Source organism: Trematomus bernacchii, unplaced genomic scaffold (assembly GCF_902827165.1).
Source record: "Trematomus bernacchii unplaced genomic scaffold, fTreBer1.1, whole genome shotgun sequence".
Taxonomy (NCBI): Eukaryota; Metazoa; Chordata; class Actinopteri; order Perciformes; family Nototheniidae; genus Trematomus; species Trematomus bernacchii.
The window spans coordinates 4,330,633-4,350,073 of NW_022988050.1; the positions used below are offsets into that span (position 1 = coordinate 4,330,633).

Sequence of the window (19,441 nt, forward strand, 5' to 3'; positions counted from 1 at the left end):
CAAAGCCTACTCCAATGCTGCGTTGTGCCTCTCTTTTTTTACCTGTCTCGTCTTCTCAAATGTCAAAAGACAAAAGTAAGATGTAAGACAGTTGTCGGTGCGAGGTTAGGAAGTGATAAAACACTCAGAAAGTGAGGAAGGGAGCGTCTCTCGGGGGCTCGGTCTTTGAAGAAGGAGGTCTGACATGTTAGAAAGGTAAATGGTGTTTATTCAGCAGCAGCCTCAGAGGCTATGCTAATGTTAAAGAGCTCCTGGTGATGCATGCAAATGAGACGGAGAGAGCAGCGGGTCAAATTGCCGCTGTCTCGGAAGAACCACTTTTCTTTTGATACCACATATATGAAACTAAAAGGAGTCTGCATCCTCTCATCCGTCTCCTCCCACAGGTACTTTGACTCCGTGGACATCTGTAAGATCCACTCTGACTGGCAGGAAGTGAGGCTGCAGGGCTGCTTCCCCAGCAAGGCCAGTGGCCCGGTCACCGTCACAGCGCTCACCGTGCTGGAGAGGACGGCGCTGGAGTTTGCTCTCTTCCAGGAGGGAAGCAGGTGAATAAGAAAAAAATAAAAAACATCCCATTAATTCGCAATATCTCTTACAAAGAGGCAATTTGTTACAGGCTCCATATATATACCTCCTGAATACTGTGAACTGTGCTTATCTTGACCAGTTAATCTATTATTCCTTGGTATTTCTCCCTATTCATCAATAACTTAAATTACAACATTATTACTACATTCAAATGGTTTCTATCTAACCTCTACAGTCAACCTAGCTCTGTGTAAATGCTGTAGAGATTTCTATTGAATGACCATGTTTTTGTAATTTAGCTGTATTGGAGGTATTTGATTCCCTATGCAACACAGACATGGAACACCGAGTGACTGACTCAAGGGACGCTGTCTGTTTTATAAAATGTGCTCTCTTTATTATTTCTATACCTTATTGCAGCTACATGCTAGAGCTGCACAATGAAGCGACGTTGTATAGAAATAGCAATATTACTTTACATTCCATGGTATTTGACTGAGGGTGACAAATCCAATAAATCGTATCTAATTTGTGTCTAAGTTTATCGTTCAATTTCCATCTTCTTTGCTCACCCCCTCTCCCTCTCCCTCTCTCTCTCTCCAGGCGTTCGGACACAGCGGACAGCCACCTGCTGGACCTGTGCATCATGGTGTTCCGTGCGTCCTTCGGCAGCGGCAACAAGCTGACTCTGGGCCGCCTGTTGGCCCACAGCAAGCGAGCCGTGAAGAAGTTTGTGGGCTGCGATGTGATGCTGGAGCCGGGGGAGTACGCTGTCGTCTGCTGCGCCTTCAACCACTGGCAGATGAACGTCAGTGGGACGCCAGTGGGAGGTCCACCCACACCCAGTAGGTTTACAGAAACACACAAGCAAGGCTTTGTTGTTGCCTAATCATTTACCCATGTTTACCATACAGTAGGAGGTACTTTTTTTTAAAGCGTATTTCTGTCCTGCAGTCTCCAGTCCTACCAGCGCAGCAGCACGGCGGCCCAGCAACGACTTCCCCGGCTACATCCTCGCCATCTACAGCTCCAGACAGGTGATGGTGGAGCAGGTGGAGGCCATGGCCACCACGCTGGCCGACGCCATCATCCTGCTCACGGAGAACAAAGGCGAAAGACATGAGGTGAGACTCAGGAACACACTTGACAGAGAACAAGAGAATAGCTTGTCACCTTCTCCCATCTCTCTGTCTCACACACACACACATGCACACACACCGTGAGAGTGTAATGCTTGTGAAGCCGGAGAACTCCCTAAGCCACTTGGAGATATCACTTCAGATTTCCTTAACTAAGTCCTGAATCCGTTACTACTTTTACACATGCAACTATATGCACATTATCTCTCACACTCACACACACACATGCTCACATACACACTCACACAAGGAGGCAAATTATTCTAGTTCTCCTGAGCCGCGCTTTCCGGAAAGTGCTGTCACATTGGCTGGTATTTTAAAGGGATGACAGAGCTTTTTAAACACTTGAGATCATCTTTGTTAAATCATTCAGCTCTGCAGCTCTCCGGGAATCCAGCGCACACAGTAGGTGGGCCGAGCGCTCAGGAGTGCATGGCAGCCACTACTCCAGCAGTAGTGTTTTAACAGTATAGCAACAATAAAAATGTATTTTTCGGGATTTCAATAAGTAATTCTAGCTGTCTGGCAACAAAAGATTAGTATTTTGAGCACGAGCATGTGTTGCTGACAGATATCAGGTGGAGTGGGATTACTGATCTGTTCATTGGATAGCAGCTAATGCAGTTCAGCTGCACTCTGTAACAATTACAGGCCCCAAAAGAGAGATCGGCAGCCACTGCTGAGAGATGAAAGTCGTATTGCTTTCAGTGAGGGTTGCTTTTGTGTGAATGGTGTTTTAAAAAGCAGCTTGACACTATAATGATTCATACCTGTACCTGTTCAGATGCAGCTGCGTAAAAGTTAGAGAGCAGATAAGAGCTGCTCAATTCAATTATTGAATTCCATCTTCTTAAATGTGTACATTTTCTGTTTCTTTTATGCCTCTGAGACAGTCAATTCTATATTTTAGAATAGGTCTTCTGGGGTTTTGGGAAATAATGATCATAATTCTTACCATTTGTTGCTAGTATCATCAAATCAATTTATCGAGAAAACAATCAGCAATCCTACAAGTTAGTGGCAGCCCGACAACAGAATACATTTCACCCATCAGCTTACCAAAAAGCCTATGACATTCAAGAGTCAATCAAGCAGAACTACAGCAGTCTTTTTCTCGCCTCGGTAGACCAGAATGCACTGCAGCCACAAGGTATTTTGTATTACGTAAAAACATATTTCTTGCTCACATTTCTGTGTTTCCACGTGTGTTCTCAGGGCCGCGAGGGCATGACGTGCTACTACCTGACCCACGGGTGGGCGGGGCTTATCGTGGTGGTGGAGAACCGCCACCCCAAATACTACCTCCACGTCTCCTGTGACTGCACTGACAGCTTCAACGTGGTGTCCACGCGCGGCAGCCTCAAAACCATCGACAGCGTGCCCCCTCTGCACAGGTACACACACACACACACACACACACACACACACACACACACACACACACACACACACACACACACACACACACACACACACACACACACACAGTATTTTTTTATTATATATCACCTCGGAAGAATAGAAATAACCCAAATAGATTGCAAGTGAGGAGATTAAACGCTTTGGGAACATTTGTTACAGGTGCAGCAAACAACCACCCATTTAGGAGATTATATCAGTACACACACACACACACACACACACAGAGACCGTCTTGCAGAGATATTTCTATAAACACCAGTGATCTCGGGGGATTAGCGCTCCGTATTTCTTAATAATCTTCCTAAGGATGGTCTCAGCGCAGTTATTACTGCCTTTGTTTTCTTTCGGTCCCCATGGTTCTCTGCCCATTAAAGCAAAGGATTTAAAGACCAGAAACATATTACACACTCTAATATCTCCAATCAATTCTTTTTTACTATCTTAATTTCTTCTTGCATAGCTTATCGTGTTCTTCATTTTTATTTGCTCTTTAAAATGCTTTTATTGTACTGTAATGTTGTGAAGTACTTTGTAGTTATGTTTTAAAAAGAAGATCTAGAAATAAAGAAATGGATTACATTACATACGAATTATTACCAAGCTATGAAATGCAGCACAGGGGACAAATTCGCACACCATTAGGTTTTTCTGAATTAAGGTTCTTTAGACATCTCCTGTATGCATTTTTCAGAAGTAGAGACACATTGCAGAGCACATTAATGTACATTTACGACCTTATCACCTCCAAGTTATGTCCCACTTAATGGAAAACTGTAAAAAGTCACCATGCATGAGGCCCATGTCTTTTAATGTAAGTTCCTTTCATCTATCCAGAACATAATTAGTTAACTTAATAAAAACTATATGCTGCAATATCACAGCAGGATTTTTGTACTCACTCACTTTTATACATTCAGTTAATAGCCCAAAGTATTTAGAAGCCAAGTAACTATACTCAGGATTCGCACTGGAGTGTACTCAGATATCTGTGATAGTGTGGAATAAAGATCCTCAATCTCATTTCCTTTTTTACTCAAAATAGACTGAATCAGAAACACAACCGTCTAAATGGCTGACTAAGCAACTTTTCTTCCTCCAATCCTAGCTTTAACTTTGCTGACTAGCTAATACACAGTTCCAAGATCAGTGCCATACTTAAGGACGGTACAATCATTTTGAGCCAGAATTGTTTTTATTTCTAGCAGGGAGGGATTCCATTCATAAATTATTGTTTATTATGGCTTTGAAAAAACCTCATGTGTTTTTCAGCTGCTAAATATCCCCCCCCCTGTCGCTCTCTGCCCCCCCCCCCTGCAGGCAGGTGCTGGTGGTGCTCTCCCAGCTAGAAGGAAACGCCGGCTTCTCCATCACACACCGCCTGGCTCACCGTAAAGCAGCCCAGGCCTCTCTGGGGGACTGGACCCCCACCAAGGCCACCCACAGCCCCGAGCTCACCCCGGACATCGACGGTCTGCACCGCCCCCGGCCGCTATGACCACCGCCCTCCGTCTCACACACACACTCAGACTCTTATCCAATGAACTGTCAGACCACTGGAAACCCAGGCGGGGGGGGGCGGGGGTCGTGTGCAGCCCTGAATGGTGGAGAAAGATGTGTATTTGTGTGTCCCTTTGGGTGAACACACACCTTGAATGTAAATGGGCAGCGTTTGTGTGTCCTTCTAAGGCTCCATAAATGCTTTCATCCGCGATCTCTCCCTCGCCATAGGGGACGTGCCATGTCAGGATGAAATGAGGGAAGCGGGGGCCACGTGAAGTGACCCCGGACTTACTTAAGGAACTATTTTTCACCCGGGGGCACCTAACGGGATCCAGTTCAGACTACTTAACATTCTGGTACGAGCGCTGTACGTGGAAGGGATGTCCTATATCCTTCACAGGAGTCAGGGTGGAGTGCCGTAACTACTGAGCCATTTTCCGGCCCACAAACTATGAGCCAATCACCCGCAGCGATCAGACACTAACCCCCATGTCGTCTACGAGGACAGCTAACTAAGTCGGAGACTTCAGGGGGGGGAGGGGTTTATCTCGCCCCGGCCCTCCCTACGGTACTTAATGAGCCAAATCCATATTCATGTTTTTTTAATCAAGATAATACACGTCGGTCTTACTTGTTTTATACAACGCCCTTGTTGCTGTCTTGTCCATATTTGTGTTTTTTGAGGTCGTATAAAAAAAAGCCATCAGTACTGTCTGTCATCGTCATCGCAGTGCTGTCTCGCACTCCCCGAGCTCAGGACCAAACACAGCTGGAGTCAAGCTAAACCTCGAGATGATAGCTGGAGAAGCATCTCTTATTGTAAACTCTGGTTTAGATGGGTTTTTATCTTGTGAAATACTGACACATTTTAGATTCCCTTAATTGTGTTTTGCGTTTTCCCTACAGAAAACAGCCACTGTAACTCCCTTCTTCCCCTTCTTCATCTCCTCTCAGCCTCAGTGTTGGGGGGCAAACGCTGTAGGCGAGTCATTTAATGACCAGCTTTGTAGATCACCCCTCGGGCCTGCTGGCTTCTCTCATCCAGTTCAGCCGTCGCTATACATCTTCACACAGAAATCCCACCCTCTACAGAAGTTGTATGAATGCTTCTTGCACTCTTAGATTGTGAACCCCTAAAATATGTGTCTCGATACTGAAGGTCAGCTGTCTGTTTCTCACAGTATTTCGGTGTACACTTTAGTGTGCTGAGGGAGTAGCAGAGTCGCTGTTTGAACAGTCACTTTGCCACAGAAGAGCTCTTACGTTGAGCTGCACAGTTTACTTTGGGAGGTCAGGGACCATTTTTGTTTGCTTGTGTGCAGCACGAACATCTGGGCCGTCCTCCCACTAGAATACTCCCGACCGCACATAAACGACAAGTGGAGTCCTCGTTTAATAACAAATTCACATTTTAGTCAGACTGCATGCACATAACAAGAGAGAGAAGGGACCCCTGAGACATTTTGTGACACAGAAAATAAGTGGAGTTCCCGCTGCAAAGGATGGGCTGCCTACAGCTGTTTTTACGAAGGTCCTCTTTCCATTCCTCCAGTGTCAAAGCCATTACTCCTGCTTCACTAAGGATCATTCAGGCCTCACCATGGCAACATAGATGTTTCATTCATCCGAGAGAGGGAACGATGAATGCGGTACTACAGTAACGGGATGGAGTGTGACTCTTTTCCAAGTCAAAGTTGATGTCTTGTTATTGTGTGGGGATAAACTTGAAAGCTGAAATTGCTCGAGCACTCATACAATGGTAGGGGAAAAAAGCTTCTTTATTATGTCAAGATCATAGTTTCCACATGAAATGATTCAGTTAAGGACTTAAACTCAGCTACCTTGAGTTGAAAAAGTGCCGAATCGTGCTTCATCTCATGAGAATTGTCTTTTCTTTCCTTATGGTTTACAGTAAACGGCAGCACTGTGTCCCGTATGCTTGCAGTCTTACTTACTTCGCACAAACACGACTTGCAGGCTGTCATCCTCATATGAAAACTACTCCAGCAGTGTGGCGTTTCTTTGCTGAAACCCGAAGCTGAAGTAACTGTAAATATGTTTTCCAAAGAAACATACCGTGTAATAATGACCACTCTCAGATGTCTGTGTGGTCGCAGCACAGCAGCTGTGAACTTTAATTTATTTGTATAAGTGATTTGCAGGCCTGTTGTCAAAATGATCATTGCTGAATACTGGTATGACGGATAAAGGAATGTGATAATGTACCGGCGTTACATTGAGCCCAGAGGGGTTAGCTTGACCAGAAATGAACCTGCACTGAAACAACCTGCAATGACGAGGCACCTCAAAGACATTCAGTGTCACCGCTGGATCACTTTACATGAGATTTTGTTTTATACAACGTTTTTTTTGTCATAATTGTCATCTTGGCTCTTTGCTGGTGAACCTACTCCTCTTCTGTGAAGTTGTGGTGCTGACTCTTCTGTGCGTCAGGGGCGCCCCCTGCTGCCGGAGAGGAAAACACAACGCCTTGTTTCTTTCCATTCGTCTGCTTCCCTCCGTGTAAATTGTACAGAATGCAGACTTAAGCCACATAAAAGATAGAAAATGGAGAGGAGGGATACATCACTGACCCTTTTAAACTTGTATGATAGTAGAAACAATTAAGAAATTCAACCTAACGCTGAAAAAAAATGAACTCTAATGAATGTGATATATATTTTATTGATCTTTTTCTGGGAGGGGAATATGAGAATATGTGTACAAACAATGTATGTTTAATTTTTAATCTCAGGTTCCGACGGACCAAATAAATTTTTTAAATTAAGAAAAGGTGTCATTATTATAAATTGTACACACATTAACTCTACATGAATAACATTTACTCTGTGTTGTTAGCTTTTTGCTTTGAAATCAGTTGCTTTTCTATTCAGGCTTTAGAAGAAAAATAGGAAGCCTTTAAACTAGAATAACAGCTCGATGAAAAGCGAATGTATTAACATATCAAAAACGTTTTGTACACTTGTTTACTGCACTTTGATTGATTCCACTTTCTGATGTGTTTGTTATCGTCCTCATTGCTTTTCATTTCCTGCCCTGTGATGTTCTTCCTCTCATCCCAGCATGTTTATTTTTCAGATGTTTATGGTGTATCTTGTTTATGTGTCCGCTCCAGTCTCCACCTCTTCTCCTCATCCTCCTCCCGCCCCACCCTTCTTGTTCTAAGAATGTCCCGCTTCCTATTCCTCTCTTCTTTGGTTCCCATCTTCCTCCAAGGCAAATTCCCCTGCTGGACTCATCCCCAACCCACTCACTACCCCCCCCCCCCCCCCCCCCCCCCCCCCCCCCTCGCCCCAAATGTCACTCCCCCCACCCCAGGCTTCTTTCCCTACTTTGGCTCTGTGGTGCTGAGTTCATTACTGACCCCAGCAGAGACAATAAAGGCTCCATGAGGTGCTGACATCCAGCATAAGGAACTGTCAAATACTTCCTTCTACCAAGAAACCTCACCTTGAAGTCTCTCTTCTCACCTGGAAACTGAAGGTAAAATCCCTCTCCAGTTATCGTGTCCTTGTGTTCACGCCATTCAGTGTGAGAATGTGATAATGCAGTTGCCCGATAGTAAGCTGGAGGACTTTGCATGCTAAAAGCCTAACAGTGTCACGGGCAGATATGTGAGAAAAGAAAGAAGAAAAAAAAAACCTGCCCTCTCGTGGGAAATCTGTTCATTTCCAACCCTGCTCTGTAGATATGGAGGAGCTAATTAGATATCCTTTTTTAATTTACTCTGCGACATGATAAGGCTAAAAGCATTTTCCAGCAACACTTGTGAATTAAATTGAAAAGAGTCCCAGAAAAAGTAGAGGGAAAGTTGTTTCTTTGTGAAACTGAAGGGGCATTCTGGGTGCAAGGGAGTGTGATAAAGTGACGCTTTTATTGTGAAAGTTAAGAATAGTGTTATTGCTGCCAGCTGCTTGGAGCTAAAGGCAGTTTGGGGTGTTTTCAATTCCAGGTGAAGCACTTCTGTATGTTAGAGATTTGATTTGTATTTAGTACAAAATGATTTAATGTATGTTGAATTATATTTGCGTAATAACTAAATCTGGCATAAATCATCTCTTATTTTTAAAGATTTTAATTTTTGTATGTATGGTCCTTGTTTATTAAAGACTTTATAAACAAGAACAACTGGCACCTAATCTAAACCAAACAGAAATCTGATTCTACCATACACATATGCAAAGTATTGGATGTTGGCTCCCAGTGAAATCTAAAGAAAGACTGCACGAGCTACTTAAGCCACCAAGAGTGCCACCATCAGATGATCACATTTCCCTCGCCTCTTATTTTCCCACATGTCATGCCAAGATGATAAATCATGTGACATGCAAGCAAGGTTTGTTCGGACGGAGGATTTTTGTCAAGGGTAGCAGTCTGAAGAAACATGCCTCCATCCATCTGAGAATGTGCATGATCCTTCTTTTGTAAGAGCTTCTGTCATCAGGGTCTTGGTCAGAGTGAATACGAGTGACAGAGGGTGTATTTGAAAGGTATTCAGTCTACTGAGTACTTTACACTATGTTGAGATACTGTGTCAGCGTTGAGAATAGGAATCTATAGGGTGTCAGTTTATGTATAGGCACAGTTTCCATGCTGCTTGGTGAAAAGTCCATATCCTTGACATAAGTCAAACTGCAGCAGCTTACTTGGTGTATTTTTCTTTTTTAAATGTTATCATCAGTCCCAAAGACGCTTTTGTGGCTCCTGGCAGCAGTGATGTATTATCAAGAAGAGCATTTCACACCCTGTCAGGAGTCTTCTAATAACAGTCCAAATCTTTGTTGTGTTACTTGGTCAAGTAGGACGAATACCTTTGTGGGCTCAGGACTGTATGTCAACATTTCCAGTCCTGCTTCTTCTCATTTGTGAGTGTGTCCTGATGAGGCGGAGGGGGGGTGTCTCACACCCTTCTGACTCTGCTTTGTGTCTGTCAGTAAGCGCACAGCACACAAAGGCTGGTAAACAATGGATCAGATTTTGTTTAAGGACGTCAAAGGAAGGCTATGTTGACAGATCCATGATGTAAGGGCCATTCAGAGTCTAAAACGCTGCATAGTAATTCAACTGAAAACGTTATCATAATAGAAATTAGCCTATTTTTTGTTAACTATATGAGCAAATTGGGTTTGCACGTATTTGATAAGCAAGGACAATCTCTAATTGTTGTAATAATAATTAGCCTTTGAACACAGCTAAATCCAGACACATATTAAAACACAGTGAAAGAAACAAAATGGGAAAAATATTATATCATACAAAAGGTGATAAAGTGATTTTTAAAAGCCATACAGAGTTTGCTTCCAGGAAAACAGGTTGTTCAAGTGATTTCACAATGTACACTAGTACACCTGGACATCACTGCAGCAAAATGAGAAGTTAAACCACAAAATCTGCAAAAACAAGTTTTTCAGAGGGCGTTACTTCACTCTTGAAATGTCAGAAATAAACTCAACACTAAGCAGAAGGTGTTTAATACAGTATTTGATGGGATTCTGTGTTAATTAAAGGTTTATTTTCTGTCCTATAGTGGAAACTAAAGTAGACAACATGGCGTCACACATCCCAGCGCTCGCACTCCCTGACGCTCCGAGGACTGACAGCGTCTTCTCTGTCCTCTCCGGCTTTTACTCTCTGGACTCCAACGTCCCGGGCCTCTCCAAGGTAATTCTCAACAAGCTCAACATGAAGGACTACGGAGAATACAGGTAAAACTGCTAAAACTATCTTAAAGGTCACCTATTGTGCAAAATACACTTTTTCATGTTTTTATACACAAGTGTCCCCTCTGTGTAAAGAGATTCTGAACGTTTCAGGAAACGCTCACTTTTTTTCCTGATCGTATTTATATAAAAACCTGTCTGAAAATGAGCTGATCAGATTTTGGCCACTTTATGATGTCATAACGATTTTTTGGCTTGTGTAACCATTAGCCAATAACCAACCAAGGTAACACCCCCCACCTTATCACCTGAATCTCCTCCTAGAGCACCTGTGTGTTATTTTTAACCAAATATCTCTCAGAGGGGCGTGGGGAGTGGCTCCTTATTTTCATCTAAAGTAACAGACAGAGAGCACTTTTGAAACTGTGCTGAAACAGAGGGGTTTATGGCAAGCACTTCAGAGACATGTTCTTTATATATCTGAGACCTATAATATATTGATGAAAAACTGTATAATAGGGGACCTTTAAAACATCATCTGTTGCACTGCCTCTATGCCTATATCTCACTCAAATACCACCCTGAATAATTGTCTGATTCTAGGGCCACCGTTGAGGGAAAGGCGAAGGCAATCTCATTCCGCAACTACAAGGAGATGTTCAAGAAGATGGAGGAGACCTTTGAGTTCTGCACCAGCTGCAACACACTGCCAGCAAATCTCTGCGAGGGTCAGACCCTGAAACGCTGCATGAAGTGAGTGCTATTCAGTCGCATTAACACTGACTAATATTGTTGACAGTCTGAATATTTTAAGCCACTAAAAGGCTTCACCATTCTCACGTCAGCTCCATATGTGCTGGGTCAGGACGTTGTTTTGACTTTGTGGTCCAAAGGTTGTTACAAGTTGCTGTTTGTTTCAAAGGCAGAATTTAGGGCCACCCAGCTCTACAGACGTGGACGTTGGCCAAATATAGCAAAGCCCCCTGATTACGTGTCATCTGCAGTTTATTAAGAGCAGCTTAATCCACTTCATAATGTCACAACATCATGAAGCAGGGTGGAAGTTAAATACTTTTCATGGGGCAGTTTTGTGTGATCTTTGCCTATGTTTGAAATGTTCAGGCCAAACCCTTTTTACCCCCTTGATTGTGTTTTTTGCTGCAAATCCTTGAATTTGGGATTTATTTGTACTCTTTGCCCCCATGTATTTGAAGGTCTGTATTGAGAAGAAGGAGTGGATTAGATTATGCCGCCTCATGTTTTTGTGCCTCATTTTGTCTTCTGGCTCTATCGCTCTCCTTCTATCCCTCTCGCTCTGATTCACACACACAAACACACACACACACACACACACACACTGAGACCGAGACCATCTTGCGTGTGTGTTCCCTTGAAATTCCCAGCTGCCTGTGCCTCTCTCAGAAAAAGTAACCAGAAGCTGCTGATAAAAAAATAGAACTGCTGACAAGTAAAACCCTCAAGTCCGTTGACATCTGAGAATTACCACCAAAAGTCCAACAGTGGCTGCTTGTAACTTTCCATTTTATTTTTCACACTCTGCTCCACATTTATCTATTCATTAACTTTAAAAGCTGAGGCATCCCTGGGGAAGTGTGTTTTACTTTACCTTTCAAGGGCACCTGTGTTTTCTCACCTTTTTTTGTCTCACTTTGTAAGCATGCTTTGGAGGATTAGTACGCCCAAAGTGTGCCCTGACAGAACAGTGAGAACACATAGGCTGATAAATGATTTTATGTAAATGTGTGTGCCTAGGAGTCTGCAAATGATTGCGAGGTAATGTAATATAGTCTCCCCAAAGCACCAACTGGCGCTGGCTGTCAGACCTCTAATCCAACACATTACCTCGCCACTTAAATTGTGTGACAACACAAAAGCCCACATCCGCTCAAAGAGGTCGTATACTCCGAAATAAATCCTGCCTCTACCTACGGTGGCTGTTTTTGCCAGCTGTCGTCTTAAATGTAAACAAGGGTTAGATGAATGAAGGATGTAGGATGCAAAATATTTTAGCAATAAAGAGAATCTCTTGATATACATTGCATCTGATGCATAAATAAAGAATTGGCAGAAGAAAATGAATATAATATTCATAATTACGTTATTATGTCAGTTAATCTTGGAACAAAACAGTCTAGCTTGCTAGCAGCTCTGTAAGGCTTTACTTAGCACATAGCAGGTCTTTGTGCTAATGCTAACCTTAGCATGCTAACATGCTCACAAGTTTTCTCACAAATTTAGCAGGTTGATGTTTAGCAAACGTTAGCAGGTTGATGTTTAGCAGGTTACAAGTTAACACAAGTTACACCTTGCTACACCTGTTCCACTGGCTGGTCAGCCAGTGGAACAGGTAAATGAGACTAAGTTGCTTGGCATTGTTCTTGATTCTGGTTTAAAGTGGACAAAGCAAATTGACAGTATCGTAACTAAAATCGGAAGGAGCATAGCTGTGACGAGAAAATGTACAAAGTATGTAACACCAAACACTTTGAAACAAGTCATTCAGTCTCTGGTTTTGTCACATCTTGAGTACTGTCCGGTCATATGGTCATCAGCAGCAAAAACACATACAGAAATTATAGCTCAAAACAAGGCTGCCAGACTAGCTCTCCACTGTTCGTGCGCACTCATATTGGAGTTATGCATAGAAACCTATCATGGCTTCCGGTTGAGAAACGTCTGCAATCTCGTGTTATCACTTTTCTAAAAGATTACCAATTTAGCAAAAAAACATTGTATTTTTATGATCAAATAGTTTACACAAGAGACGAGCATGACCATAAGACTAGACAAGCTACAGTACATCAGGCCATCAACTGGCACCTAAACCCAGGACAAATCTTCTGAAATCTTCCAAACTGCCAAACTACCTTGCTGAAATAGAGTCCAGAGCCTCTTTCAGAAAGAGATTGGCCATCTACTAATGACCATGTACCCTTGTGAGCTGTGAACCCTAATTCAATTGTATCTCATGCTTTGTACTGGTGGGTGTCTTGTGCACTCGTCCTTGGCTGAGATTGATATTGAAAGTGGATGACATTGTTGATGATGTTGGAGATTGTTGATGATATTGGTGATGTTGTTAATGATGTCAGGAGTTATGCCTTGAATGTTGTTATATTATTGTTGTATTGTTTTAAGTGTCGGACCCCAGGAAGAGTAGCTTTTGTCAAGAGCAAAAGCTAATGGGGATCCTAAATAAACATAAACACCTGAGGATAATGAGGAGGCTATTAGTTTTCCAGGTAGTTGGTCATGAACAAAAGTAGAGGGCAAGGTCGGAGTATCCTCAAAGTTTAAGAGTTTATACTTTGGGAACTTGAGTATCTGTAGCACATGTCATGGCCATTTCTTCCCCAAGTTTCATTCTGGACAATGATGGATGGACCCAAATTTCCAACAAAAATGTTGAAGTGCAAACAGTTAAGTGGATGGTCTACAACATTGTCAAGAGCCCCGGAATTGTGTAATTTGTTCAACTTCTATGCCTCCTATCATTTATATATGTTTAATTCTCTGCAATGCTTTCCCCCCTATCTTTCTCTCACAGGTGCTTGAATGTGTACTACTGCACCAAAGAGTGTCAGCGAAAGGACTGGCCTCAGCATAAAAAGGTCTGCAAGAAGCTGCGCCTGGTGGCCATTGACAGACTAGTGGAGTGGATGATGTTCACTGGTAAGAACTTAAAAGGCATTGCTGTTTACATTGAAACACTTTGATAGCTGTTTGAGTTCACAAAAACACAAAAATCATTCATCATCATTAATGAGATGGCACATTAAAAAGTTAAGCTGTAGAAATGAAACGCCTCAGAAACAAAAACTGACAGAGAGTCACCACAGTGCAATACTGGTGCGATTTCAGACATTTTAATTAAAGTTCCTCAGCCTTTGAATCTCTCGGATTGCTTTTCAGACACCATGTAAACTTGCTAGACAGAATCGGCTCTAATCTGAGTCTTTTTGTGTGACTCAATCAATCATAAATATACTGCCACCCTAACAGGAGACCTCCCATTCCCCACGGAGAAGTGGTCCAAGTCAGCTGCCGAGGTGAAGAACTGGGACGACTGGCTTCCCATGCAGGGGGACCTCACGCCACGTCTGGACGCCATCTTGTCTGGTACCAACATGGAGAAGCTTTGGCAGAACGCCAGCAGGCCGAGGCCTGATGACTCCGACCTGCATCAGTCTTTATGGCGGATTCAGAGCGAGTTCCTCTCTCGAGTTCTCTCAGTTGGGATGGCTGTGCAACAATTTGGCCTTGACCCTTACGCTAAACCTCTGACTATTCACATAGCAGGAGTATCTCACAATGAGACCATGGGAGCCAGACTGACGGACTACGACGAGCTGAACAACATGTTCCCCGGACACCAGGGCATAGAGATAGTCATGGTGGGACCAGAGGTGGTGGACGGGCCCATCGTAAGGCCTCCTCTCAGGTCGTTCGGCCCCAGGCAGAGTGTCTTCATCAGCGCCTTCAAGGGCCTCTACCACCAGTTCTGGGAGGATATGATAGAGAAAGAGGAAGCAGCCAAGCCAGACCTGGTGGTTGGATTTCATCCTGGTATGTACATCCAACATCCTGCCAACATGAACAAACAAAGAAGTAATTGATGTGATTGTCCAGCCATTAAATTGTTGAGACGGGTCTGGTTGAAAGGAGACTTTCACCTCGTAATGCTTATAAATCAACCGGTAAAGAACACAATGATTGCCCGCGGCTATAAATAGAAAGTGCTCAGCTTAAGTGGTCAGCTGTCTTGGAGAACCAGTGACTTGTCTCCCTTTATGCTCATTTGACCATTATCTCTTTCGGAGAACAGAGCAAGCAGCGGATGCGTAACTCACTAAATCTAGCCTATTCATTAGCACAGGGCTTTTATTGGGGATTTGTGTGATTAATAGGAGCAGCCGGGAAAGAGTTTGGCTTCTGATTGCTGGACTCAGCATAATGTAGGTAAGCTGCCCTTTTGAAAGATCCACCCACCCCTTCTGATTCACTCTGATGAACACTGCAAGGCCAAGTCGTGTCTAAAATCAACAATCCCACCATTACCGGTCCATGTAGGTTTTCTCCACTTTATAACAGTCTAAAGATGAGAGATATCCAGCGTCCACTCTCACACAAAACCTCATTAATGTGTCACTATAACCCTACACCTCCTAAGCTCTTGCTCTGAAGCGGTTCTCTGACCCTTTAACCTGCAAAGCAGCAGTAAATCCACGACCCAACTGCACCCAGAACCCGAGCTCGGTTATCAGCGCCGGCTCCACTGGAGCTAAATATACAGGAATCAGTCATCCTGCGAGGAAACTGCCTGAGTGCCTGGCTGCGTTTCATAGTGCGACGCTGGCAGAGCACTGCATTATGACACTGTTTAAATGATAGGGGAGCAGGCAGCGTGTGTGACTAAAGGAATAAAAAGGAAGGTGTGTGTGGAAGTCACAAAGAGAATGAGAATGAGAGAGTGGTGAAAAAACAGACATTGAGAAAAAAGCCAGGGAGGGTGATGTCAGCTCTCACAAAGGAGATAGAAGGTGTCTAAGTAATATCATCCATACAAAGATAGACATCTAAAAACATCTCCTGATGGCTGTTTGTATCCACATAATAAACTGCATTGTCATACTTTTTTTTTAAGGAAATAAAGTATTGCCATTAAGAGCTACTTTATCCACCATATGGCCAGGCAATTATTGCAGTCATTAACAGTCAGACTGCTCTGTCTCTTTGTCACCTTATCTCCCGAAGGTCTAAGAGCCTAAACGCTTACTCCCTGTTAAATGTTTTATCATGATGAGGAGTGTAACCTCGGGGATGTTCGTATCATGGCATGCATAATTCAAATCAAAATCCTCTCTTTCTGCAGTTTGAGTTCCACGGAAAGATGTGGCAGTCTGAGGATAACATGATACCATCTGTGTGCCAGTATCACAGGCCTTACAATGCTCTGCCTCTGTGGCATTGCTCTCGGCCCCTTAACACACATACAACCAGTAAACACAGCAGAAATGTGCTGAACAGCTGAAGCTTTATAAATTCATAACAGGCATATTTTCCTAGATTGAATTTTCATCCAGGATAACTTAATTCAACTGAACAATGGGAGTCTTAATTGATCAGCGTTGGGAAATATCTGTTTGCTGCCTGGTTTTGTCTCACTCAAGGACACCCTAAAGCCGGATGGATTTGCAGTATTTGCTGCCATGGTGGCTTGCACCTCATTCATCTGTTTGAAGGGCGTCACAGCCCTGCTGCTCAGAAGAAAAAAACATACTACTGATACAAACCAGAGCCGGGAGAGAGTGACATCTGTCAGTTAATATGCCGAGGGATTATGAAACCTAACCCGGCATGGATGCATGCTCTGGATTGTCACTGTGCAAGAATGTCCCAAATGTTCAGCTGGGGTTGTGCCAGGTTAAGTTAGGACATGCTTTCTGAGGTCCCGCTGAAAGTTACACAAGGTCGGCTTGTTTGGAGCATGATTAACTTTGTCACACTGACTGATGATGAAGGCCGACTGTCAGCGACACGTCCAGAAAGACGTTTATTCGAGCTAACGAGAGAGACCTGTCACTGTGCAAAGACTTTCCCGGTGAGATCAGACGTTGTTTGATGTTTTTAAGTGTTATTGTCATTCAACGGCCTTATGTATGTTGCAGTGACGTATTCTAAATTAAAGGCCCTGAACAATTGATGCGATCCTATCAGTTGTGGAAAAAGTACTCCGATTTCTTACTTGAGTAAAAGTAGTAAGTGTTAAAATACTCCATTACAACTCACAGTACTTACAATAAATATACTTAAGAAAAATGCCTCATTTACAGAGTCATATACTTTATTGACCAATTGATATGTCCGGTGAAGTGACTGTAATTGAACTACTTTATATACTGCTAAAAACCTAGAATAAAACATCATAATGTATTTTATAAATTAGTTGATTTATAATGTTATATTTATATATTAAGAACCTGAATTAGCAAAGTAGCTAAAGTCATTGAATACATTAAAAAAAGTCTTATTTTTTTTAACGTCATGTGATGTTATTTTTACACGTGTGTTTTTTACACAGGTTTCCACGCTAGTCCGGGTCTGATTGAAGGCTGGCTGCCCACCCTTCTGCTGCTCAGAGATCTGGACATCCCCACCTGCTTCACTCTGTACAGGTTAGTCACAGTACTGTAACATAAACATACACATTTCCTGTGTTATAGTGGGGGTTAATAACATCCATTGCCCTTTGAGGAACAGTAAAAATGTTATGTTCACATTAAATGCCATCTGTTCTCAAGAACCATCATGTGGTCTCTCTGCTCCTCACTTCCCGACCTCATCACAGTTCTCAGTCTCAATGCTCTCCTTCCCCACTTCACACTCCTTCCCTCTGCTGGCATATTCCTATTTATATAAAGGGCAAGTAAAAGGGAAGATGTATTTGTTTTACTGCAGGCACTCTCAGCAAACTGCCCCTGTAGACTGTAACTTGATGATAAAGCAAAGATATTGATGTTGTTCTCCTTCTCTGCTGTTGGTGCTCTAATTTCTTTCAAACTGTTTTCTTAAAATAAGTCCCTCTTGAGGACAATACAGCTTACTTGATTAATTTATTTCCTTTGCTATCTCTTTGTATCATCAGCGACAAAGAGCTTGAGCGCTCGCTGCAGATCCTGTTGGAGTTGGAGGTGCACATCGAAGACAGTGGACCTAACCCCTTCGCCTCACAGAAGCCAGAGCAGGTTCAGTCCACCCCAAACAAAACCCCGGTGCACTGCAACTCTCACTACATCCGTTTCCAGGGACTGCTGCCTCAAGAAGATTTAGAGGAGTCTGGGGTAGACAATTAAGGGATACCAAAACTTGTAAACCCTGTAAGATGTTGTTTTCAAAATAGGATTTGGGGACTTTATGAGGTCATTGGGGGTACCGGCTGCCTTTTACAGATGGACGTTGCTCAGCTGTGCTGAAAAATGGCAAATATGGGTGCTGTGTATGGAAAAGAGAGCATGAAAGTGGGGGAAATAATGCACCTTCACTGCACTAAACACACGTAAATAATTAATTAATAAGACAGATTACAAAAATCTCTCAAAGCTCATTATGTATGGCACCTGAGGGCCGCAGCAGGGTGCAGAGGTTTTTTCTCTCCTCATGCCCCGAGGTCGCATCAAAGTTGGATATAAAGGGTCATGGGTATGGATATGTAATGAGACCAAAATGAGTTATTTCATCATTTGAACGTTTTCTGTAATTTCTTCTGTCGCTATGTATTCCCAAATCTCACAATAGCTGGATGAACTCAAATCAAATGCATGCTGATGTAACACATGATCTAAGATTACCTCTAAATAAATTATACACTTTCACAGTGCCTAAAATGTGTTTATTTGTCTTATTTGGATTCTCTTTGTAGTTGTTGCTCGACTCTGAATGGTGAGTCCATCCTGGAGACTCTCTATAAGCAATCATGCCTTTTCCCTGTTGCTTTACAATAAAAAGAAGAGCTAAAGAAGCCAAACAGCATTTATTATAGAGCTTTTTTCTGTTTTATTCAGCGTTAATATCAGTAACACAATACAATTTAATGCAGTTAAAAAACAGCATGAGCTACAAACTTTGCAATCACCCCAAGATAAGACATCACCTTATTGTCTGACACAGTCTCCATATTATATACTTTACCTATTGCAGGCACGTTATAAGTGATTGCACTATATTGCAAGGCATGTTCGAATCACAGGATTTAGCAGCAGCTTTAAAAATACCCCTTTATGACTACAAAACTATTTTCTGTAAATGTTTTATAAAGCGGTTTCCGTACCCTCTTTCCTTGTTGGTTCATCCACATTGATTTTGCTTTAATCTTTTAGCAGGATATAATAAATCACATTGGATAAATCTTTGAATGACAATCCTGCTTTAGAAATGTGTAAACATGAAATCGTAATTGCTCTGCTGCATTTTAGATTAAGTGAAATGAACCAATATTGCTAAATTGTAAAACAATTATGTGTTAAACATCCCATTTTACTACTGTCTGCATGTGTTTCTTGTTTTGCTTCAAGTCGAGGGACATGTTTTGAAGTATGACACTGCCCTCTAAAGGATGAAAGTGGAAGCACAAAGAGTATAGTATATATT

At 42.6% G+C, this 19,441-nt stretch overlaps 2 protein-coding genes across 2 annotated transcripts in view; both read left to right on the forward strand.

Moving 5' to 3' along the window:
- Positions 1–7,379, forward strand: part of capn15 (calpain 15) — a 41,186-nt gene extending 33,807 nt beyond the window's left edge. The window contains 5 exon segments of the mRNA XM_034119275.1: positions 387–548; positions 1,135–1,376; positions 1,486–1,655; positions 2,886–3,064; positions 4,410–7,379. Coding sequence (XP_033975166.1) covers positions 387–548; positions 1,135–1,376; positions 1,486–1,655; positions 2,886–3,064; positions 4,410–4,587 — 931 coding nt within the window. The 3' untranslated portion in view covers positions 4,588–7,379.
- Positions 7,380–7,939: 560 nt separating this feature from the next.
- LOC117473429 (putative protein MSS51 homolog, mitochondrial) lies at positions 7,940–18,798 on the forward strand. Its single transcript, XM_034119006.1, has 7 exons — positions 7,940–8,096; positions 10,141–10,318; positions 10,877–11,026; positions 13,842–13,966; positions 14,297–14,860; positions 17,376–17,469; positions 17,940–18,798. Exons 2-7 carry the CDS (start codon positions 10,161–10,163, stop codon positions 18,145–18,147), a joined length of 1,299 nt encoding a protein of 432 aa, XP_033974897.1. The 5' UTR covers positions 7,940–8,096; positions 10,141–10,160; the 3' UTR covers positions 18,148–18,798.
- Positions 18,799–19,441: the final 643 nt, after the last annotated feature.